General features: G+C 39.6%; 1 protein-coding gene across 2 annotated transcripts in view; it reads right to left on the reverse strand.

The window, feature by feature from the left end:
• LOC136144514 (ATP-binding cassette sub-family C member 4-like) overlaps positions 1-17,362 on the reverse strand; it is a 195,078-nt gene that overhangs the window by 107,509 nt on the left and 70,207 nt on the right. For both annotated transcript variants that reach the window (XM_065902420.1, XM_065902419.1), the window contains exons 19-20: positions 14,261-14,407; positions 2,046-2,125 (exon numbers count right to left, since the gene is read on the reverse strand). In XM_065902420.1, coding sequence (XP_065758492.1) covers positions 2,046-2,125; positions 14,261-14,407 — 227 coding nt within the window. The remainder of the gene's footprint in view (positions 1-2,045; positions 2,126-14,260; positions 14,408-17,362) is intronic.

Genomic DNA, 17,362 nt, shown 5'->3' on the forward strand with positions numbered 1-17,362 from the left:
CTCACCCTTGTACCTCAGGGCCTCACCTTTAATCCCTATTTGTTGAAGAGAAGGAGAGAAAGAGAGAGAAGACCACCCACCACCTCACACATACACCCAACTCAAACTACAAACCCAAACAGCCGGCAACACCTCCTCAGACCCTACATTCCAGATGGGTCTCTCTCCTGCTTCATTCAAACTCCTTCCAGGAGTAGCCTGTCTTCACCTCAACTCCCTCCAGGTCTCCTGGATTTGCAGTCCATTGTAGTCTGGTCTCCTCACATCTGAAACCTGCTTCTCAGGTCACCGACACCTCACTGATTCCAAATCAACCAACAACTCTCTGTGGACTCACCTTCTCATTTGCACCGAACAGACCTGTTCTTCATCAGGTCTCCACCGGGTCTCCTCCGCTCTTTACTTGCTGTTCATTGTCTGTCTCCTCTGCTTGCCTGCTCTCTCAGCTTTCTCTCTAAATATCAAGGCCTCCATAAGTTTCTGACCTTGGTCCCTAAACATGCCTCACTCTCTCTGGGCAATCTTATTCATCTTCACAGATTCAACTACTACCTTCTCAGTGAAGAATACACAAGTGTCATCCCAGGTCTCTCCCTCAAACACCAGACTCTTATGTCCAATGACCTTTAGGACACCTCCACCAGGAGGTCCCAGACTTCAAGATAATTGAACTACAAGTGGAAGAGTTGGGATTGGAGATCAGTGAGACTGAAATTTTCTCTCCTCACATGACTGAGAATGTTTTATCCTGAAATCAGACAGCATCTATCCCTGTCCCCTCTAGGTCATGCAAAAATGTGTGAGGGATTCTGATTATAAGGGCCAATTAACCATGTGCCACACACAGCAAGCAGGCCAGCCAACTTTGGAAAACCAAACTTGGCCTAGTTTATAGTAACAAAGGAACAGAACCTTTCACAAAATCTTTTCAAAGTAATTAACAATCACTGTCAAGATATGACACCGCTTTACTGAAAGACTGCTTCTGGGGATAAGTAGCATAGCTAAACCCCACAGGACACCTTTATAAAATAAGTTTGTAGGAAAAAAAAAAGCGGATATATCTTTGGAGTAAAAGGCCTCTGCCTCTGAGTCTTAGTTTACTTCTCATTGGTAAAGAGTGGAAGGCTTTGCCCACAGGCTGTGCTGTTTGCATTCAGACATTCATTGTGGCATTTCTGTGTGAAGCTTTTGATAAATGCATTTCATTTCCAAAATAAACACTTAGGAAGTCACATAGCTTGAATCACTGAAAAGCAGACAGGAATAACAAATAAAACACCCCAGGAGAGCAATGATACTGAGTGAGGAAACCAGAGCTGAGATGACCCAGCATCATTCCTTAGAACCTCAAGTTCACAGACAAAACAAAGGCTGGATAGAAGTATTTCTGTGGGAATTTCTGCCTTTCTTTTTTTTTTTTTTTAAGATATGTCAAAATAGAATATTCAATGTATGAAAAGAAAAACTGCCAAAAAAACAAAAAAAGAAATTTTCTGAGATGACTTTAAACCTGTAATCAAATTACTGGATTAAACGCTTTGTATCATCAATAACTGCCCTTTATTGTCCTTGGTCAAGTATTATTTTCACCTTACTATCTTTTCTTTGTAAGTGATCACATCTGACCCAATCAAAAAAAAATGGTGCAATAAATACTTGGCTTCTGTGTTAATACGACACATACTTTACTTCATCGAGGATATCTTTCCATGAGAGGTAACGGTTTCTGCTATGAAATATGCTCACAGTAAAGGGAATCCACACCAGACACCTGGAAGGCAGAGGGAGAACCACTCACGCAGCATGTTGTTGCTTCAGACCAACCTTGAGGTGACTGTGTAGCCACTCCTGCCCCAGGTGCTCCTCATGTTAACTCAGCCTCCCAATCACAGCTGCACCTTTCTCTCACAAACATGGCCTTTGCTGAAGGTAAGAGGACACATCACCCGGCTGAAAGGCCCACCCTCTGCCCCTATGAAAAGGCCTTGAAAAACAGGCACTCTGCTCTTTCTGTGAGAACTCTGACAGGACTGGTACATTACCTGGATGAAATCTTGAAATATCAGGGGCAGCAGGTCATCCATATACCCAATGTCCTTGAAAAAACGATTCAAAATTCTTCCTGCAAGAACAGGACACAAGAAATTACTCATTTCCCCATAGAGGCCCTTTAAAAGAATTCATGAACAAATCAAAACAGTATTTTTTAACTATTTACTATTATACTATTTAGTATATTACAGATCCATATGAAATAAGCTGATGTCAGTGGTAAAGAAAGAGAAAATAGGATGATAGATAACTAAAAAGAAACAAAATTCCACCAAATGGCAGTAGGTGGGGAGTTGAAATTGAGCCTTGTTTTTTAGAAGAATGGGGGAAAATCTTGTGGCAGCATTAGGAAGAGTTGTTGTATTTAAGAATGTTTTCTCCTTTTAGATCCACACTATCTAAGACTTACTTCAAGTGCTAAGTCAGTAAATAAGCACTGGCAAAATGCTTCAGTTAATCCTAATTGTTACACTAATTTTGCTTTAGTTATCAAAATTAATTTTGAGGAATCGGGTGGAGAGGGAGGTGGGAGGGGGGGCATCGGGATGGGGAATACGTGTAACTCTATGGCTGATTCATATCAATGTATGACAAAACCCACTGAAATGTTGTGAAGTAATTAGCCTCCAACTAATAAAAATAAATAAATAAATAAATAAAAATTAATTTTGCTAAGTGATACTTTTTAAATAAATGTAATTATAACCTATTTTTTTCCTCACAAAATGATTCACAGCAACTCATATTTTGGGAAATTTCAGATTCCTGTCATCTTCATGTTGTGAGTTTACTATCACGGTAGTATCATTATGTTCATAGGTATATCAGGTATGACAAGCACAGACTCATGCTTAAGCATCCAAGAAGACCAGATGGATGCAAGCAGGAAAATGGCAGGAAAGGTACATAATGACTAAAGATCACTTATCATTATTGATTTTATTTCCCTTCTCAGAATCCACAAAAACTATATCCTAAAGGCTACAAGATTGGAAGATTAGAACTAATTTCGAATGAATATCTAGTCCTTTAATGATCAAATTTAAAGATATTGAAACTACACACACACAGATGATTTTGGTGAAGCAACTCCTGAACATCTCCTGTTATTCAGACCCCTGGACTTCTTTAATAATTGAGGCTCCAGGAAGCCAGCCTGCAGCTGAGACGTGGGACCTCTACCTGCTCCTCCTGACCTCTGTCAGAGGTGACTTCCTCCCAAGACCTGTACAAGCCACAGCTGGACCATGAATGACAAGACGCTAGGGACTGAGTTTCTGCCACCTGGGTGTGTGGCTCTGCTGTCCTCCACAAGGTGCTAGCTCACCAGAAGCACAGGGTGTGCCCATGCCATGAGCTGGAGCCACCAGAAGCTTTTGCCCTTGGCTAGGCCTGATCATTATAGCTTATGTTTCAGGTTTCCTGTCTTCGGCTTAGGAAATATAGATGCAGAGACTGTCTTCCAGTGACACTTTTTCAGACCCAGTGACAACCTCTCTGAGCCTCTAGACTAGCTCCGCTTTAGAGGGTGAGTCTTGGGATTAAAGGGGTTCATGCAGGTGAAAGAACCCAGTCATGATGCCAGGTGAATAACCAGGAGATGATGATTCTGAGCCCCAGGTTCTGCAGCGTCACATCACCTGGGAAAGTCCACCAGGTGCTGCAGGAGGGTCCACTTGTTAAAACGCAGATTCTGCTTCAGGAATGCTGGGGGAGCTAGAGAGACTGTATATCCTCCAAGCTGCCAGGTGATGCCCTATTTCCCAGACCAAGCTCTGAGGGGCAAGAAAGTTGCATTATTATTTAATCTGTTGTGCCTCAGAAACATTAAAATCAGATGGCAAATTTTTGCACATTTCTTATGAATTTTGTGATCCCCCCACCCCGGTCATTTTTAAACTTCTCGAAGTAGCAATACTGAAATGAAGAAAATATGTCAAAAATGCTAAAGGAATAGTTTAAATGCTTGTAATATCTCTGATGGAAAAATGCAACTTGTTAACACTGGCAAGATTCAGAAACACTACAAGTACGATTTGGCCTAGAAAGTGTTGAAAGCAGTATTAAAATTTTTTAAGATGAAAAGGCTGCTCAGAGGTGAACAGTATGTGTAAACTACCTCTTTACCTTTCACCAGATGTGGGAACCTTAAGGTCTGAGAGACCCAGGTTTGGTAAAGAGTATACAATACAACAAAAAAAACAATGAGAAAAACCATCTCCCCACACAGTGACTACAAAAACTGAACTGACTATCAAAGACTGTCAAAAAACTAAACTCTTATTCACCAGTGAGCTGAGTGTAAAAAATGTGCGATCAGAAGTTCAACAGTTTCTTCCTTGCTCTAAGAAACATTAAAAGAACACACGGTGTTTGCAGAATATTTCCTTTGGCTTTGAGATAGACTGGGCTTCCCAGGTGGCTCAGTGGTAAAGAATCTGCCTGCCAATGTAGGGAGAAGCAGGAGACACAGGTTCAATCCCTGGGTTGGGAAGATCCTCTGGAGGAGTAAATGCCAACCCACTCCAGTATTCCTGCCTAAAAAAATTCAATAGAGAGAGAAGCTTGGCAGGCTACAGTCTATGGGGTCACAAGGAGTTGGATACAACTGAGCACATTGTAACTAGAGCTGTGATTTCAAGTTTACAGCCTTGTAGTAATAAAAGTTTTCTCAGAAGTCTCCAAATGGAATATTAAATATCTATCATTAACTCCCTTCACACACATGCCATGACTCTTCATCCAAATGACATGAGGCCTCTGCTGGAAGATCTCCAGGGATGTACAGGGAAGGGGGATTCACAAAAACAAGCGGACTACAATCCATTTTTAGACTGTTCTGTTAGGGCTTTCTCACATTAAACCAAATTTTGTCTTCCTGGAATATCCAACCTCTGTTACGTATTCTTGTCACCACACAGATGAACCTAATTTCTCGCGATAGGATAGCCTTTCAACTCCTTAAAGGAAGTGAATCATATCTTTTCCAGCAACTACACCTTGGTGCTTCAGTGATCCCTCATAAGGCATGGTCCTATATTGGCTGTGGCCTCTTGACCAGACTCAGAGGGTCAATCTCAGTTCATACCTTGGGCCCAAGTCTTGCTTGATTACCTCAGGGTAAAGTGGTATCACCACCTCTCCTATCCTGCATAGCCAGTCACAAAGCTGACAATCACAGGCAATTCTGTGGTTGTCAAATTACAGGTCAGATCACATTTTGGACACATCACTTCCATCTGTACTGCACAGGCAGATTTTTGTGAACAAATGAATAATACATGTAAACTACTATAAGAGTGCATCCCTTCTGACCCAGAAACTCCATGCCTGTGAATGTATCCCCAGGAGTCAGTAAGTGCATCAAACTGTTGAATGTAGTATATTTCTAAAGTCATTAGTAGAAAACAACTTAAACAAGTCTGAAACAAGGCTGTAATGTATTATGCATAATTTTTATTTTTTCTGTATGTTCTTGTATACACTGTTTATTACTTGCTTAAAGATGTAAAGTAGAGAGGGAAGAAGGGGGAGGAAGAATAAGGGATGAGAGGGAGGAGGGGGAGTTCCCCTTCACTGAAGACCATGATATCCAAGAACCAATCAGGGTCCTCCTAACTGCTCTGGGATCACATTTTTTCTGTCTTGTCCACAAGATAGAATATTGTGAAAGATGACACTGAACTTGTCAAAATACAAATTCATGATGATTGTATTTTAAGAACTGAACCTATACTCTAAGCTGGACTCAGTCACCTCTAAAATTCTGAAATCTGACTCACACCTAGGATGCCTCAGTTTACTTAATATCAAATTGTAATTTAAAACATGGAAGTTCCCACATCTGGTCTTGGCCCTATCTTTTTCTTTAAGCAACAAAAATGGTATATTTATATATCATAAAATATCAAGATGTATTTTATTGAGATGTATTTAACAGCTCGTAGAATGCACCACTTCAGGTGTACAATTCAATGAATTTTAGTAATTTTACTGAGTGACACAATCATCACCAAAAATCAATTTTAAAACATTTTTATGCACTAATTAAGATCCCTCCTGCCATTTACAATGACTCCCTATTCCCCCTTCCAACCTCATACAAACACTAATCTACTTTCTTTCTCTATAACTTTGCCTTTTCAAGACATGACATCCAAATGAAATTGTAAAATACGGGGTCTCTGGGTCAGGCTTTTTTCACTTAGCTTAAGGTGCCAAGGTTTCTGAGGCTCACCAATGAAATAGCATGTGTCTTTCTGAGCCCCATTTTTTAACCAAATAAGAGGTCTTAGGCACCAGCAAAAAAGACCCCATATCAGGTCACCCACACCTGATCTTGAGGGCAATAGCACATGTGTTCTGTGACTCTTCAATATTGTGAACTTCTTCATATATGCTCATGGTTAGCTTCATTAATGGTTCCTGAACCTAATTATTTTGCTAAGAAACAATCATTGGTTTGATAGCCCTACAGAGAGTCAGAAGAGGGTGTTTGCTAGGACCAGTGCATTCTCTTGGCAAAATTCTACTAACCTTTGCCCTGTTTTATTCTGTACTCCAAGGCCCAATTTGCCTGTTACTCCAGGTATTTCTTCACTTCCTATTTTTGCACTCCAATCCCCTGTAATGAAAAGGACATCTTTTTTTGGGTGCTTGCTAGTTGTAGAAGGTCTTGTAGAACTTCATCGAACTGTTCAACTACTTCAGCATTACTGGTTGGGGCAGAGACTTGGGTTACTATGATATTGAACAGTTTGCCTTGGAAATGAACAGAGATCATTCTGTCATTTTTGAGATTGCATCCAAGTACTGCATTTTGGACTCTCTTGTTCACTATGATGGCTACTCCATCTCCATTTCTTCTAAGGGATTCTTGCCCTCAGTAGTAGATATAATGGTCATCTGAGTTAAATTCACCCATTCTAGTCCATTTTAGTTCGCTTATTGCTAAAATGTCGATGTTCACCCTTACCATCTCCTGTTTGGCCACTTCCAATTTGCTTTGATTCATGGACCTAATATTCCAGGTTCCTATACAATATGACTCTTTATGGCATCAGACTTTACTTCCATCACCAGTCACATCCGCACCTGGATATTGTTTTTGCTTTGGCTCCATCTCTTCATTCTTTCTGGAGTTATTTCTCCACTGATCTCTAGTAGCATATTGGGCACCTACCAACCTGGAGAGTTCATCTTTCAGTGTCCTATCTTTCTGCCTTTTCATACTGTTCATGGGGTTCTCAAGGGAAGAATACTGAAGTGGTTTGCCATTCCCTTCTCTCTCTTGGAGGAGAGTTACGCCAGAGAATGCACTGGTCAGAGGAAAACACCCTCTTCCAACAACACAAGAGAAGACTCTACACATGGACGTCAGCAGATGGTCAATACTAAAATCAGATTGATTATGATTCTTTGCAGTCAAACATGGAAAAGCTCTATATAGTCAGCAAAAACAAGATCGGGAACTGACTGTGGTTCAGATCATGAACCCCTTACTGCCAAATTCAGATTTAACTTGAAAAAAGTAGGGAAAACCACAAGACTATTCATGTATGACCTCAATCATATCCCTTACGATTATACAGTGGAAGTGACAAATAGATTCAAAGGATTAGATCAGATAGAGTGACTGAAGAACTATGGACAGAGGTTCATGACATTGTCATGAGGCAGGAATCAAGGCCATCCCCAAGAAAAAGAAATACAAAACGGCAAAATGGTTGTTGGAGGAGGCCTTACAAATAACTGAGAAAAGAAGAGAAGTAGAACGCAAAGGGGAAAAGGAAAGATATACCCGTTTGAATGCAGAGTTGCAAAAGATAGCAAGGAGAGATAAGAAAGCCTTCCTCAGTGATCAATGCAAAGAAATAAAGGAAAACAATAGAATAGGAAATACTTGCCTGGAGAATCCCAGAGACAGGGGAGCCTGGTGGACTGACATCTATGGGGTCACACAGAGTCAGACACGACTGAAGTGACTTAGCAGCAGCAGCAGCAGCGATATCTTCAAGAAAATTAGAGATACCAAGGGAACACTTCATGCAAAGATGGGCACAATAAAGGACAGAAATGGAATGGACCTAACAAAAGCAGAAGATATTAAGAGGTGGCAAGAATACACAGAAGAACTGTACAAAAAAGATCTTCACAACCCAAATAATCACGATGATGTGATCACTCACCTAGAGCCAGATATCCTGGAATGTGAAGTCAAGCGGGCCTTAGGAAGCATCACTAAGAACAAAGCTAGTGGAGGTGATGAAATTCCAGTTGAGCTATTTCAAATCCTAAAAGATGATGCTCTGAAAGTGCTGAACTCAATATGCTAGCAAATTTGGAAAACTTAACAGTGGCCAAAGGACTGGAAAAGGTCAGTTTTCATTTCAATACCAAAGAAAGGCAATCCCAAAGAATGCTCAAACTACTGCACTCATCTCACACACTAGTAAAGTAATGCTCAAAATTCTCCAAGTCAGGCTTCAACAGTATGTGAATCATGAATTTCCAGATGTTCAAGCTGGATTAAGAAAAGGAAGAGGAACCAGAGATCAAATTGCCAAAATCATAGAAAAAGCAAGAGAGTTCCAGAAAAACATCTGCTTTATTGACTATGCTAAAACCTTTGACTGTGTGGATCACAACAAATTGTGGAAAATTCTGAAAGAGATGGGAATACCAGACCACCTGACCTGCCTCTTGAGAAATCTCTATGCAAGTCAGGAAGCAATAGCTAGAACTGGACATGGAACAATAGACTGGTTCCAAATTGGGAAAGGAGTACTCAAGGCTGTATATTGTCACCCTGCTTATTTAACTTTTATGCAGAGCACATCATGCAAAATGCTGGGCTGGAAGAAGCACAAGCTGGAATCAAGATTGCTAGGACAAATATCAATAACCTCAGATATGCAGAAGACACAACACATATGGCAGAAAGTGAAGAAGAATAAAGAGTCTCTTGATGAAAGTGAAAGACGAGGGTGAAAAAGCTGGCTTAAAACTCAACATTTAAGAAAACTAAGATCATAGCATTTGGTCCCATCACTTCATGGCAAATATATGGGGAAACAGTGGACACAGTGGCTGACTTTATTTTGGAGGGCTCCAAAATCACTGCAGATGGTGATTGCAGCCATGACATTAAAAGAAGCTTACTCCTTGGAAGAAAAAATTATGACCAATCTAGAGAGCATATTAAAAAGCAGAGACATTACTTTGTCAACAAAGATCCATGTAGTCAAGGCTACGGTTTTTCCAGTGGTCATGCATAGATGTAAGAGTTGGACTGCAAAGAAAGCTGAGCACCAACGAATTGATGCTTCTGAACTGTGGTGTAGGAGAAGACTCTTGAGAGTCCCTCGGACTGCAAGGAGCTCCAACCAGTCCATCCTAAAGGAAATCAGTCCTGAATGTTCATTGGAAGGACTGATGCTGAAGCTGAAACTCCAGTACTTTGGCCACCTGATGTGAAGAACTGACTCATTTGAAAAGATCCTAATGCTATGAAAGATTGAAGGTGGGAGGAGAAGGGGACAACAGAGGATGACATGGTTGGATGGCATCACCAACTCAATGGACATGAGTTTGAGTAAACTCTGGTAGTTGGGTATCGACAGGGAGGCCTGGCATGCTGCAGTCCATGTGGTCACAAAGAGTCGGACATGGCTGAGCTACTGAACTGAACTGAACAGCGAGTCAGAAGCCAGGAGTGCTGGGTTGAGCTCAGGCTTTGAATCCAGTGGAGTGTAGAGGTGCTGGGTGGGGAGGACAGTAAAAGATCCACTCTCCTGGTGAGAAGCAGGATCTAATCCAAGCAATGCATTAAGGAAAAAGGAGCATGATCTTTCCTAAGAGGCACATCAAACACGCCATGCAAGGGGATGGAGCAAAACTGGTCCAAAAGAAGAGAGTGTCAAGTAGAGCCCGGAGATGGTATTCAGGCTGAAAAGGATTCCTGTGTGCATTAGAGAGCCACTAAGAGAGGTGGGCCAGAGTTGTATCATTCTACATAAACTAATTCAGCTTGGATGAACCTGAGAATAGGAGCTCTAGCTATAGAAGTCTGGGAGCTTCATATTTTTTTTTGTTTTTGGTGTCATCAATAGGCTGCTCAACAAAGGTTACAAAACTGATAGAGTAACAGGAAGGATTAATAGAAAACCACTAGTGAAAAACCACCAAGTCATGGTCCTCCTCTGGCTTTCAGCAGCAAGAGGTCTTTAGGCAACTCATTCAACCTCCACTTAGAGGCAAATCCCTTATCTGTAAAAGGGAGGTTATGACAATCAGAGGATAAAAGATGAAGATAAAAGAGATCATGCATACGCAAGTACCATCTATATTATGAAGTAACACATGTGAAAGGTGTTATTCATATTATCCTTACAGGATTTTAGAACTTTGAGGGGCATGAAAGGTCACCAGGCCTAGCCTTCCCAAACTTTGTCCTGGGAAGCATCTGAGATGCTACAGAGTTGCTTTGGAAGATGAAGAAGAGGAGGAAGTGGAGGATAAGACACTCCACCTGTTTGCCTTACTGCCCATCCCCTCCAAACAGAGCCCTTTACATTCATCTGGATGTTCATTTAGAGATGGTATTTCAAGAAGGGGTTCTGTACCAAATAGAAATTTTCAAACCCCTTTGTAGACCAAGCTACTGATGATGGAGGAGAGAAGGTCCCACCTTGCTCAGGATGATGCTATAGTATTAAGCATACAATATTTCACCATGAGGTGGGTGCTACTGCCAAGCCATCCTGGGATTGCCATCCAGCAGACAGAGGAGACAAGGAAATCTCACTTTTCAGGGCAACTTCCTGCCCTATTCTTTGCTGCCTGTTATTTTCACTAGGGATAGTACCCATCTTACCTCCCTCTCATCACTTTTGATTGTGTACCCTTATTCTGATGAGAGGCCCTCCTCTCTCCTCTATTCACCCACTAAGAAGGTCCCCAGTCCCTACCCTGTCTGTCCAGATCTTAGCCTTAGCCCTTTTCCCCTCCCCAAACTCTTGCTGACAAATGTAGCTCCCAGAAATCTGCCACTCACTTGAACTCCTTTATCTTTAGTGGACAAGCTTGGAATAATGGTGCTGGCCTGTCAGGAACACTCCACAGCCCTGGCCACAGCTAATGGACCAAAAATGCCCAGGGGAAGCTAACCACTAACTAGCCACCAAGTCATTCTGATTTCCCCTCCTAAGAACTATGAGGCCAGGAGAGAAGCAGGAAAGTGAAGCAGACCTACCACACTCAGTGAAGATGAGAGGCAAAGGGGCTCAGGAACGTGCTTGCATCCTATGAGAATGAACCCAGCTTCCATGAGGACCCCAGTTCCCAGCTCAGTTCCAGGAAAGTCAGCATCAAGATGCCCATTTCCTTTCCATCAAGCCCTCATCCTCTGAACTAACTTGGGTAGATTCTGCCATTAGCAACCCAAAAGCCTTGACTAAAACCATCACCACAGGTACAACAAAAGACTGCATGCTAAAATTAGTTGGAGAAATGAGACATTCTTGTAAAGTTAAATTTTCATATTACTGCTTAGGAAGAAACTATTAGTGAGAAACTTTTTTCATGAGGACTACAGAGTTTTGTCATCTTAAAGGACAGGAGAAATACGTCTTTTATTGAAACTCAGATCTAATATTTTGAGTATCAGTGGTCTCCTTGTGTTCCCCCCCCCCCTTTGGTTTGATCACTTTTTAAACATGGTAATGTCCTTTGGGGTTACTTTTAGTTACCTAAAATGCACTCCAACCTCCACCTACCTACTATTTTTTAAAAACACTTTTATAACACTGTGCTTTCAGTTGATATATTTTGCTGTTGCCACCACCTGCCTCCACCCTCCATCCCTATGTTTAGAGTTGAGGATGGAAGAGACCCTGCAACCAAGTAGGGCCTGAAAGAAGACTCCACATGCTCTCAGCAAAGGCATATACAGTTCTTATGTTTAAAGACATAGTTTTTCTGACACTTTGTTTGATGAAGACTATTTCGGCATTCTTCCAGATTCCATCAGAAGTCCTGGTCTATTCTCAGAATATATCATGGTATAATCTATTTAGTGGTTTAACAATGTTTCACATGTAACAGACTTGAATTCACATCAAGATTATATACCTTTTGTAAACATGGACCATATTTCATACACCATCTATAACAAAATGTAAACCTCCAGGTGTTGGTGGTCATAAACCCAGTGGCTTTTTAACGTTTTTTGGTTTAAGATTTGAAGTCTTCTGTGCTTCTGGACTCTTACAAAAAACAGAACAAAAATCAGTAAAATGAGTATTTTAAGAGTGGCTCTTACTGAAGCCAGACTGTAAGACATGAAATCCACTCAGTGACCAACTTGGTACATGTCAATGTGGGGGAAGTTAGAAAGATTAATCTGATCACTACAGAGTCTACCAGTGCTAGTCTTCTTAGAGTTATAAACATATGGGTGAAACTACCAATCCGTGGAAGGCTCCTGTGGATCCAAAATGAAGTTACATCAGAAATGGGCCAATACTCACAAGAACAATGCTTCTCAAATTTTAATCTGTACAGGAATTTCCGAGGGATCTGCTTAAATGCAGATTCTCAGGAGCATGTATGAGGTCAGAGATTCTGAATTGGAAACAACTCCAGAGTGATGTTGATGTTGCTAGTCCAGGGACCATACTTTGAGAAGCAAGGAAGGAACTGAACATTTCTGATAATGTTCCTTTGTCACCCATACCTGCCCGGAAGGAGCTAAAGGATCTTTGCCTTGATTTACCTCTGTGTTTGTTTCCAAAGCATCTAGTATTTGACAGAGTGTTTTGCAGCTGTGCTTTGAGAGAGATGCAGTGATCAGCTCTCCTGAACAGGCTCTGACCTGACTACAGAAATGTCCCTGCATAGATGAGACTGGAGGAGTCTGAAAGTGACCTTTACTACATTACCATGCTAAGATCTCAGTCCCAAGAGGGATCTATACTCCACTAGACACAATTCCTGCTACATGCAAAGGATTGTGGACATGACTGAGAGACTGAATTGAACTGAAGTGAGTGAACAAATGTGCTAAATGTTATGAATGCATTAACCAGATTAATTCTAACACAGTCAAAAAAAGGTGTATTAAAACATCCTCTTTTCAGAGACAAGAAAACAGACACACAGAGAAATTAAGTAACTATCACATAAGAATTATATTAATATAACTACATAACCTGCTATTACTATTTGTAGCTAGCACCAGGATTGAACCAGGCAGTTGGTTCCAGAGTCTACACTTTAAAACCAAGACAGACAACATCCTGGCTTGAGATTTGCTTGCCCAGTAGGATTCACCTGCTTTGGCCTTGGTCACATAACTTGTTGATGGGCAGGCCAAGTCTATATCTGTGCTCCCTCCAACCCACATCCCTGCCCAAACAGTTGTGTCAATCATTGACTGCAAAAACAAAGCTGCCTCAGCAAAGGTTTGACCAACTGAACAGAGTGGTCGTGTAGGCTAATGAACTAATTCTTAATAGAAACCTGGGCCAGGAAGCTGTCTTCAGAAGCAAGACAGGTCAAAATCATTCCTGGTCGGGAAACAACCACTGGGAAACCTCCAGGGACACTTATATCGAGAAACTTACTACTGAAGATTCATGCACGAGACATGACAAAGCCTCTTATATGCCACCACATGTCTACTGTAAAACTATAGAGCTAATTTCATTGAAGAAGATGCTTACATTTTACCAATCTTATATTTTAATTAACTTTTCATTACTATTTTAGGTAAATCTCAAAGTATGGGCACATGCCAGAGCTCTGTGAGCCCACAGATGGGAAATTAAATGAAGAAACACACAGCCTGTCTCTTGCAGAGATTCCTTATAAGAAGGTCCTATCTAGACAACCTAGCTTAACACTATGTAACACAGTCAGTATTTTAGCAACTAGTCAACAAAACTGAAACACATTTGCATTGCATGCAGTTTCATATGCCATGTTTATCTTTCCATACACAGAAATTGGATAAAAACTTATACACCCCTACATTCAGATTTTCTCTGGTAGGTAAAAAATATCAGTAAAGCTTTTTGTAGCAAATAGATCAACATTCACAGAAATTTTCCTCTAAGATCATCATCCATTTTCATATATCAAATGTAATCTGGAACTAAATGAAATAACAAGACATATTTACTGAGAAACTTGGTGTCTGACTTACCTATTGGATTTCTATTGAAGAACAATACTGGAGCTCTCAAAATGGACCACAACATTTTGTTGTGCAAAGTTTGTGAAGAATTAACAAGGATGTAGAATATCAACAAAGATCTTGTGATGCCAAAAAGAATGGTACCTCCAGTTAGAACTGAAATAAAGAAACATTACTCAGAACAATATCTCTGCCTTTCTTTCAATTATGCTAAAGTATGGCAGACAGGTTACAAAGATAGTATGCTTCATTCTATAAATATAATTTATATATAAAATCATATATAGATTATAAGATAAATATAATTATAATGGATTCTGTGAGAGTTTAATACATTCACAGATAACATTTATAAAGAAAAATATAAACATAACTACGATTCTCTTGTTAACTAGATGCAACATGAGAAAAAAAATCAGGTATAAAATACTATTTGAGATTTTCCTAACCCAAATACAAATATTAACAAAAACTCATAAGAAAGAAAATGATAAAAAGTAGTAACTTCCTTTAACCATATTTCAAATCTGACTATTTACAGCATGTCCCATAATCTAATACTGAGAAATGTTTTGATACCACCATGGATTAAAAGGGAATGGGAGAAATGATATTTCATTTCCTAGTAAATGGTAAATTTACATGGAAATTTATTTCCAGGTAAAGTAACTATTTCCATGCCCAAGCAGCTTTAAAGAGTAAGAAAAGACTATATTAAATTGCAAGCAGACAGTCTCTTAAATAATTGAATTGCAGGAAAATATATATTATATTTTAAAAGAGATAATTAATCTAAATGAGTAAGTAATTTCTCACTAAGCGTTTTATAAAACCATGAAGCATTTGGAAATGAACATAATCACCTAAATTTATATTTTATAAATAACATAAATGAGTACCTGCTATGATAATAGCCCTCCTAACATCTCTTAAAAACACAATGCTAAAGAGAGTGGAGAAACCTCTGTAATAAATATTCTATCAAATACTTTGTTTTCTCCTTCAGCTAACACATCATTGTTATTTCAACTCTGAAAGCTGCTCAAATTCCTGAATTCCATTGGCAGATATTTGCCTTAACTCACCATCCTATATGAATATATAACAGAATACCTTCCGGAAGTTCCATAGTCCACCAATTCAGAAGGTAAACAACTAACGAATTTACATTTCTTATCAAGTGATCAACAAAATAAAACACCAAATTTCAATGAGTGGGTTCTTATAAAGATAACACACTCTACTTTTGCAGAAAACTTGTATGAGGATTTCCTGCGGGAATATTTAATATTTCAGCTGAGGCTTTCCTTAAAATGTATGTAATGACACACATATCCTAAGCACTCCTTTGAAAACACATAAGAGTTATGCAGAGGTTAGTCTGGCAAGTCAGATGTTAATCACATAGTTGAGGACACAATAACATTGTGATATCAAGGTAAGAAAGAGAAGGAATCCTAACTCCCAGACAGTGGATTTCTCCCTGCTTAACTTTTCTCTTAAGTAGTAAAGGCCAAGAGATGAGGACTGTCAAGAAACAAAGGGAGAAGAATCAAATCAACAAAATTAGAAATTAAAATGGAGAGATCACAACAGACAACACTGAAATACAAAGGATCAAAAGAGACTACTATCAGCAACTATATACCAATAAAATGGACAACTTGAAAGAAATGGACAAATTCTTAGAAAAGTACAACTTTCTGAAATTGAAGCAGGAAGAAATAGAAAATCTTAACAGACCCATCACAAGCACAGAAATTGAAACTGTAATCAGAAATCTTCCAGCAAACAAAATCCCAGGACCAGATGGCTTCACAGCTAAATTCTGCCAAAAATTTAGAGAAGAGCAAACACCTATCCTACTCAAACTCTTACAGAAATTTGCAGAGGAAGGTAAACTTCCAAACTCATTCTATGAGGCCACCATCACCCTAACACCAAAACCTGACAAAGATGCCACAAAAAAGAAAACTATAGGCCAATATCACTGATGAACATAGATGCAAAAATCCTTAACAAAATTCTAGCAAACAGAATCCAACAACATATTAAAAAGATCATACATCATGATCAATGGGCTTTATCCCAGGGATGCAAGGATTCTTCAATATCCACAAATCAATCAATGTAGCACACTTGGGGTCACCAAGTGTAAATGAGTATACTATCCAAATTAATCTATAGATTCAATGCAATCCCTATCAAGTTACCAGCAGTATTTTTCAGAGAACTAGAACAAATAATTTCACAATTTGTATGGAAATACAAAAAACCTTCAATAGCCAAAGCAATCTTGAGAAAGAAGAATGGAACTGGAGGAATCAACCTGCCTGACTTCAGGCTCTACTACAAAGCCACAGTCATCAAGACAGTATGGTACTGGCACAAAGACAGAAATATAGATCAATGGAACAAAATGGAAAGTCCAGAGATAAATCTACATACCTACGGACACCTTATCTTCGACAAAGGAGACAAGAATATACAATGGAGAAAAGACAATCTCTTTAACAAGTGGTGCTGGGAGAACTGGTCAACCACTTGTAAAAGAATGAAACTAGAACACTTTCTAACACCATACACAAAAATAAACTCAAAATTGATTAAAGATCTAAATATAAGACCAGAAACTATAAAACTCCTAGAGGACAACATAGGCAAAACACTCTCCAACATAAAGCATAGGAGGATCCTCCATGACCCACCTCCCAGAGTATTAGAAATAAAAGCAAAAATGAACAAATGGGACCTAATGAAACTTAAAAGCTTTTGCACAACAAAGGAAACTATAAGCAACGTGAAAAGACAGCCTTCAGAATGGGAGAAAATAATAGCAAATGAAGCAACTGACAAAGGATTAATCTCAAAAATATACAAGCAACTCCTGCAGCTCAATTCCAGAAAAATAAATGACCCAATCAAAAAATGGGCCAAAGAACTAAACAGACATTTCTCCAAAGAAGACATACAGATGGCTAACAAATGCATGAAAAGATGCTCAACATCACTCATTAACAGAGAAATGCAAATCAAAACCACAATGAGGTACCATTTTATGCCAGTCAGAATGGCTGCTATCCAAATGTCTACAAGCAATAAATGCTGGAG

The sequence above is a fragment of the Muntiacus reevesi genome, chromosome 11 (genome assembly GCF_963930625.1).
Source record: "Muntiacus reevesi chromosome 11, mMunRee1.1, whole genome shotgun sequence".
NCBI classification, from domain to species: Eukaryota; Metazoa; Chordata; class Mammalia; order Artiodactyla; family Cervidae; genus Muntiacus; species Muntiacus reevesi.